This window comes from Semicossyphus pulcher, unplaced genomic scaffold (genome assembly GCF_022749685.1).
Source record: "Semicossyphus pulcher isolate SPU_LCO1_2020_fin unplaced genomic scaffold, fSemPul1.0.p SCAF_24, whole genome shotgun sequence".
NCBI classification, from domain to species: Eukaryota; Metazoa; Chordata; class Actinopteri; order Labriformes; family Labridae; genus Semicossyphus; species Semicossyphus pulcher.
Genome location: NW_027211698.1, coordinates 4,708,807 through 4,714,806, shown reverse-complemented (window position 1 = coordinate 4,714,806; position 6,000 = coordinate 4,708,807). Strand labels below are relative to the sequence as shown.

Genomic DNA, 6,000 nt, shown 5'->3' with positions numbered 1-6,000 from the left:
CAGGCTCTAATTGTTAACTATTGTAATTATCATTTCAGTTATTTTGTTAAGCAAAAATTTGAGGGGCTTTTGTCTTATTTGAAAGTAGAGTATATTTTAGTTTGAGACGGTTGGAAAAGATGAGTAATTTTAAGACGCCATTTTTGTTTTTGCTTTGGGTAATGGAGTAGGCTAGGTAGATTTTTCTTCCATTTGATTATTCAGATATTATTCGATGCTCTGTAGAAAAAAGTTATTGTATCGGCGTGTAACAACACTGATATTTCAGTTATATCCACCCTACAATATCGGCAAACCATATCAGCAAACCCATATATCGGTCGGGCCTTTAAGTGACATAATCTTGTTGGGCGACTTCTGCAGCACACACATATGCAAGAATGCAAACACACAAAGATATTTCGGGTGACACAAGCAGGTATGCAGTCACACCTGCCTGTCCACGCGACTTCTTGTGCTTCCTGAGAGGCAAATCCAGAGCAGATCGAAGGCGAGTTAGACAATCACTCTTGGAAAACAAAAAGAGGTTTGGAGGTTGTTCCAAGCTGCCACTCTCTGAAGCTGACGTTGGGGAATCACATCCGACCACTACGTTATACTGATAGTGACACTAACCTTGTAGCTGATACCATAAAACCAGTGTTAGAGGAAGCTCATATTAACAAAAAGGGGAAATACAGCATATTGAATGTGGGGAATTAACTACTTTACCTGCCACACACTTCATCCTGCATGTGTCCTACATACAAGACCTTCACATGAACATTTGACCAGCTCAGTGATGCCCAAAGATGCCCTCAAAGCATTTTTTCTTGTTGCAGCCAGCTGCCACTTTTCACAGTGTATGATAAATGTCTGACACCAAAGGCGATGTATCATGTGACTCTTATAGTAGCTGTACGCGTGGATGTTTCACACAAGAATCTGTCGCTGTGCTGTGATGTTGTCGACTTGAAGGGGTTCAACAAGGTCGATGGTTGAGGAGTATTTTAAGCTGCTGACAGCTCACTTTAAGTGCAGATGTTATTTAATGCTTTGATGCTACATAATAGGAGGGAAAGTTTAAAGTGGAGACATTTACCTTATCTCTGGAGTTAACAGAGATTGTAAAAGAAGGCCTGACAGGAGGTGACACATGTGGATGAACCATTTTTCCTGCTATTTCAGTTATCTGGCATTTTAAACCTGGGCTCAAGTTGATCCGGGAGTCTAAATGTCGAATAGGTACAAAAAGTTTTGGGATTGCTCCAGTGGATTGCTTCAGTAGGCAGCCTTGAGACAAACTGCTCTGGCTGCAACACAATTCTTGGAGTAGATCCACTAAAAGTTGTTGTGTTTGCCACTGTTGGATTGTTATTTTAAGTGTGTGAGAATATTACAGAAAGGATCCTTGAAGTAATAAACCTTTTTGTTATAGTTTTTATAACCAGAAACAGCTGTTACATCTCTCTCTTCAAACCACCAGACCTCATTCAGTAAAACAGCAATTTTACCATGCAGAAAAAAGGGAGTTGCTGTCTACAACTGCCTAAGTGATTTAGTTTCTTTCTGTTGTTGTGTGATAGAAGGTCTAAACTTACCGTTTAAAAACACCAAAGTCACACAACAATTCAAACAAACTAACTGATCGAGGCAGCGATAGATCAGCAACCCCTGTCTTCTACAAGGTAAAATTAGCGTTTTTTTCAATGGAGTCTGGTGGCTTTGAAGAGAGAGACAAAAAACACTGTGTGGACTTGTTTTACAGGTATAACTTGGTTCAGTTGTCAAATAAACAATACACGGGAGCAATTACAAAACATTTTGTACCTAGTTGACATTTAAACCCCATAATATGTAAAGAAAAATATGGTCCAGGTTTAAAAATTACCCAATAAAATGTTGATAACTTTGAATGTAAAATAAGAGTGTAATATTGCAGAGTGAAATAAGCTATTTTGCAGTTGACAAGTTGTTGCAAGTACACAGAAAAGGTTCCTGTATTTAACACTGGAAATCTCTGCAGATATGATGACAGCTTTGGTTTTGGTTGAATGGGACAAACTGTGGGATGGATGATCCCGCCCTCCTGTCAGGGTCAGCTTGAAGGTTTTGAAAGTCTACAGGGAAATTGTTCTTCAGTCGAGGGATTCGAGGGATCGAGTCAGGGTTTGATGTCAGAGTAGCTGGTGTAGGTCTCACTGCAGCTGGAAGAAGTGCTGATGTTGCCGGAGACGCTGCCATCTGCAGGACAAACGCACAAACAACAACAACAACAGTGTTAGCCAGCATGCAAACAAATCTAAATCTATGTCTCTTTTGTTTTTAAAAGCTGCCTTTTTATTTCTGTAAATCAACTCACAACAAACTTTATAAAATTGACAGCCCTGTTTTCCATTTGTCTGCACAGGGAGAAAACTTTCCCGACTACAAAGCTCCTATTTCTCTCTCCTTTTGCCAACTATTGAACACAAATCGCTCAAAATATCTGAGCAATCTTCATTCAAATAACAACTTTATTTATATAGCACCTTTAAAAACAGATGTTTACAAAGTGCTTTGACAGACAAAGCAAAGGCAGGAAGATTACATAACACGGAACATCAGCAGTCAGACCAGTCCGAAATACAACAAAAGGCAAGAACACAATGCAAACGCAAAAGGTCAACAAGATCTCAAAAGGCTGTTAAAGCAATAAAGCCAAGCAACACAAATAAAGAGATAAAAGCCAAGCAACACAAATAAAGAGATAAAAGCAATAAAAGATGATAAAAAGACGACCTCACATCAGAGGAAATAAAAACAGATAAAAGATTTGGAAGACGAATAAAAGTTAAATAAATAAAAGCAATAAAGGAGGGTAAGAACAGAACATCAGAAGAGGACAGATGGACTAAAAGTGAGTTTTAAGAAGCGATTTAGAAGATGTCACTGATTCTGCAGCCTTATCTCCTCAGGCAGGTCCAAAGTCGAGGGGCCCTGATTGCAAAAGCAGAATCACCTTTAGACTTGAGCCTCGACTTTGGAACGAGCAGAAGGGCCCCATCCGAGGATCTAAGGGCGCGAGACGGCTCATCAGGGGTCAGCCTTTCTAAAATGTAATTCGGAGTAGGACCCGACGTATTCTCTCAAAGTTAATCTGAGCTGTTGGCAGTGACCCAAGAGAAAGGAAACATACGCACCGATCAGTGTTAAAGAAAAGGTGACATAGAAAATAAAAAGTACCTGAGCTGCTGAGCGACTGAGACGACTTGGACTCTGAGATCAGGCTGAGGAGGTTTGCTGCTGCGACCCAGCCCTCCTTACTGGTGCGGAGGTTCTTCACAAACCTGCAGAGGATTAAACAAACGGCGACTTTAACCGACAAGGCAAATATGTATTTATGTAACTTCCTTTACGGACGTTTCTGCACATAATTATCACATAATAAAAGTTGATTTTTTCCCACGACTCTCAAATCTATCTCACAAACTTTACATGACAAAATAAAAGGAGCATTCTTGCAGATATCAATGAACTTGATGTTTACCACTGTCCCTCCTCTCCTTCTCTGATTAGCTGCACCATGTCTCCGCTCTTGACGGACAGCTCCTGAGGTCCCGCCTTCTCACAGTCCGCCACCACTGTGTACTTTCCTGGAGCCTGACGGGTCAAAGGTCAGCGTCAGTAATATGTTAAAGAATGAAGATGTCGTGAATGTAAAACTCCTCAGCTTCAGGCTCACCAGCTTCTTTCCCACGTCGTCCTCGGGGTCAGAGTTCATGGGGTCCTCGCCGCTGGAGTACCCATCATTCTCTTCTGAGGCGTCCACAGAGAGAGACGCTTTGTTCCAGCCTGCAGGTGGAGGGAAGAGGAGGAGATGTTTAAGAAACGGAGACAAGAGGAATGCTGGGTAAATCTGCATCACTCCCTCTACATGTGGCGTTAAAATGCTTCCTGGGTGGCTGATTGGATAAGAGATCGATACGTCGAATTCATCAGTAAACTAGCTCTAAAGTTAGCGTGCTTTAAGAGTGGAAAGAAGGGATATTTATGGTGTGAATGAGTGAGACAAGATGTGAATGACATGATTGTGAATGTGAGGAAGCTGAACACCACATGAAAAGAGAGTTGCAGTTACAAGAATCTCCCACAAGGGGCGCAAAAACCACAGCACCGTATCATTCAAAATATGTATGTGGCAAATCAATTCATTGATACCATAGACTGTATATAAGGTATGGATGTAGCCTGGCTGTAACTTAAACCTGCATTCTTTCTACTGTCCAGCAGGGGGCGACGCCACTAGTTGCAAGTCTATAATAACCTTACCCTACTTCTCAGGTGTTTTATTCCCTCAGTAAACTAACAAGTTTATGGTCTCAATCTCTAGTTTCAAGTTTTCTTCAACACAGCATGATGTTCATTTAGTCAGTGATGCTCCCATTCAGAGTCACACGGACGATAAAGTAGGGTACGCATGGGGGCGGGGCTACCTGTGATTGACATGCCACTGAGTCAGTTGTTTAAAGCCTGATTTTTGTTTGTTTTGTTGCCAAATTTAGCATCCAAATTAAGATTATTATTACATATGCACCTTGCTAACAGAGCTAGCACTAGCATTAGCCCCCCTAACCCCTCTCAAACTCCTCCCTCTTCTCCCTCTTGTCCAAATATGGTCGCTTCCGGCTACAAGAAAACAAGGAAATGCTGAACTTGAGGTTTAAAAACATTATTGTACAAACTAATTGGTGGCTACGTCCGCTTCTTATATACAGTCTATGGTTAACACACATGTTTTAACACACAAAGGTCGAACCAAACTCCTTCAAAACCCCAGAGATGATCAATGGAGACGAAGGAAACAAACCAAAGAGATCAATTTCAAGGCTGATCCGACTTCTTTAAAAGGTCCACTCATTATTCTCCACACCAAACAACCATCACCCAATAACAGAAGAAAGAGAATGACTGATTTGAGGAAGATTTCTCGCAGAATAAGTCATGCCATGTAGCCCAGAATGAAGGCGTACACTTGACTAACATTTACCTCTAGTCAAAATCACTCATGACCACCACAAACCACAGCAAACGTCTATCAGTGGCTCTTTCTCAGCGCGGCTCTGTACCTCGCCGCTTGCTCTGTAACAGACTAGAGGTACTCATCCATTTCACTTTGCTCAGAGTGACATGAGGAGGCGGCTCTGGATGGGGGAGAAACAGCCAGCACATCAGTCAGACAGCTGGTCAGTTGTTTGGTCAGTAAAGGAAGTTTTCAGAGTAAGAGCACTTTGTGTTTGTTGATGTGGATCAGGAGAAAAACTAAAGGTGGAATCACGCCCAAAATAACGGCAGTCGGACATAGTTGAGGATTCTTGAAAAAGGTTGTTGCATCTTCTTGCTGAGATCTTAATGAGAAGATTGATAGCACTCTTATGTCTGCAGTGTACATAAGCTAGAGCTAGCAGCCTAGCTGGCAAACGGCTAGCCTAGCTTAATCCATTCGTCTGCACCATTAGACTGTGTATAAGAAGTGGACGTAGCCTCCAGTGAAGTCCCCAAACTGCATTCTTTCTAATGACCAGCAGGGGGCGACTTCACTTGTTGCAAAAAGAAATGGTCCTACTTCTCTCTTCATTTATTCCCTCCTCATGAGTTTATGGTCTCAATCAATAGTTTCAAGTCTTCTTCAACACAGCATCATGTTCATTTAGTTTATTCTGCTCCATTTACAGTATAAATAGATGACACAGCATGGTGTGCTTAAGGATGTAGCTACCTTAAGATTGAAAACTGGCCACCAAACAGACCTGAAAAAGCATTCGGTTGTACATAAATTACACTAATTGTCTTCTTTGGTTTAGTAAGTATATTTTGTTTGAAGCCTGTTTTTTTGCTACCAAAGTTAGCATCCCAATTATGATCATAGCTACCCTTAATTGCTGATGCACCTTGCTAACCAAGCTAGCATCAGAATTAGCTGATATCTTAGCGTTTGCAAACTGCCCCCTCCCACCCAGTTTCACCCTCTTGTCCAACTAT

The 6,000-nt window shown here is 41.5% G+C and overlaps 1 protein-coding gene across 1 annotated transcript in view; it reads right to left on the bottom strand.

Annotated features, from left to right (window-relative positions):
* Positions 1 to 882: 882 nt before the first annotated feature.
* The window catches only part of mcf2la (mcf.2 cell line derived transforming sequence-like a), a 56,108-nt gene continuing 50,990 nt past the window's right edge, over positions 883 to 6,000 (bottom strand). Inside the window, exons 29-32 of the mRNA XM_069675270.1 lie at positions 3,704 to 3,813; positions 3,509 to 3,621; positions 3,205 to 3,308; positions 883 to 2,223 (exon numbers count right to left, since the gene is read on the bottom strand). Of these exons, the coding sequence (XP_069531371.1) occupies positions 2,144 to 2,223; positions 3,205 to 3,308; positions 3,509 to 3,621; positions 3,704 to 3,813 (407 nt within the window). The 3' untranslated portion in view covers positions 883 to 2,143. The remainder of the gene's footprint in view (positions 2,224 to 3,204; positions 3,309 to 3,508; positions 3,622 to 3,703; positions 3,814 to 6,000) is intronic.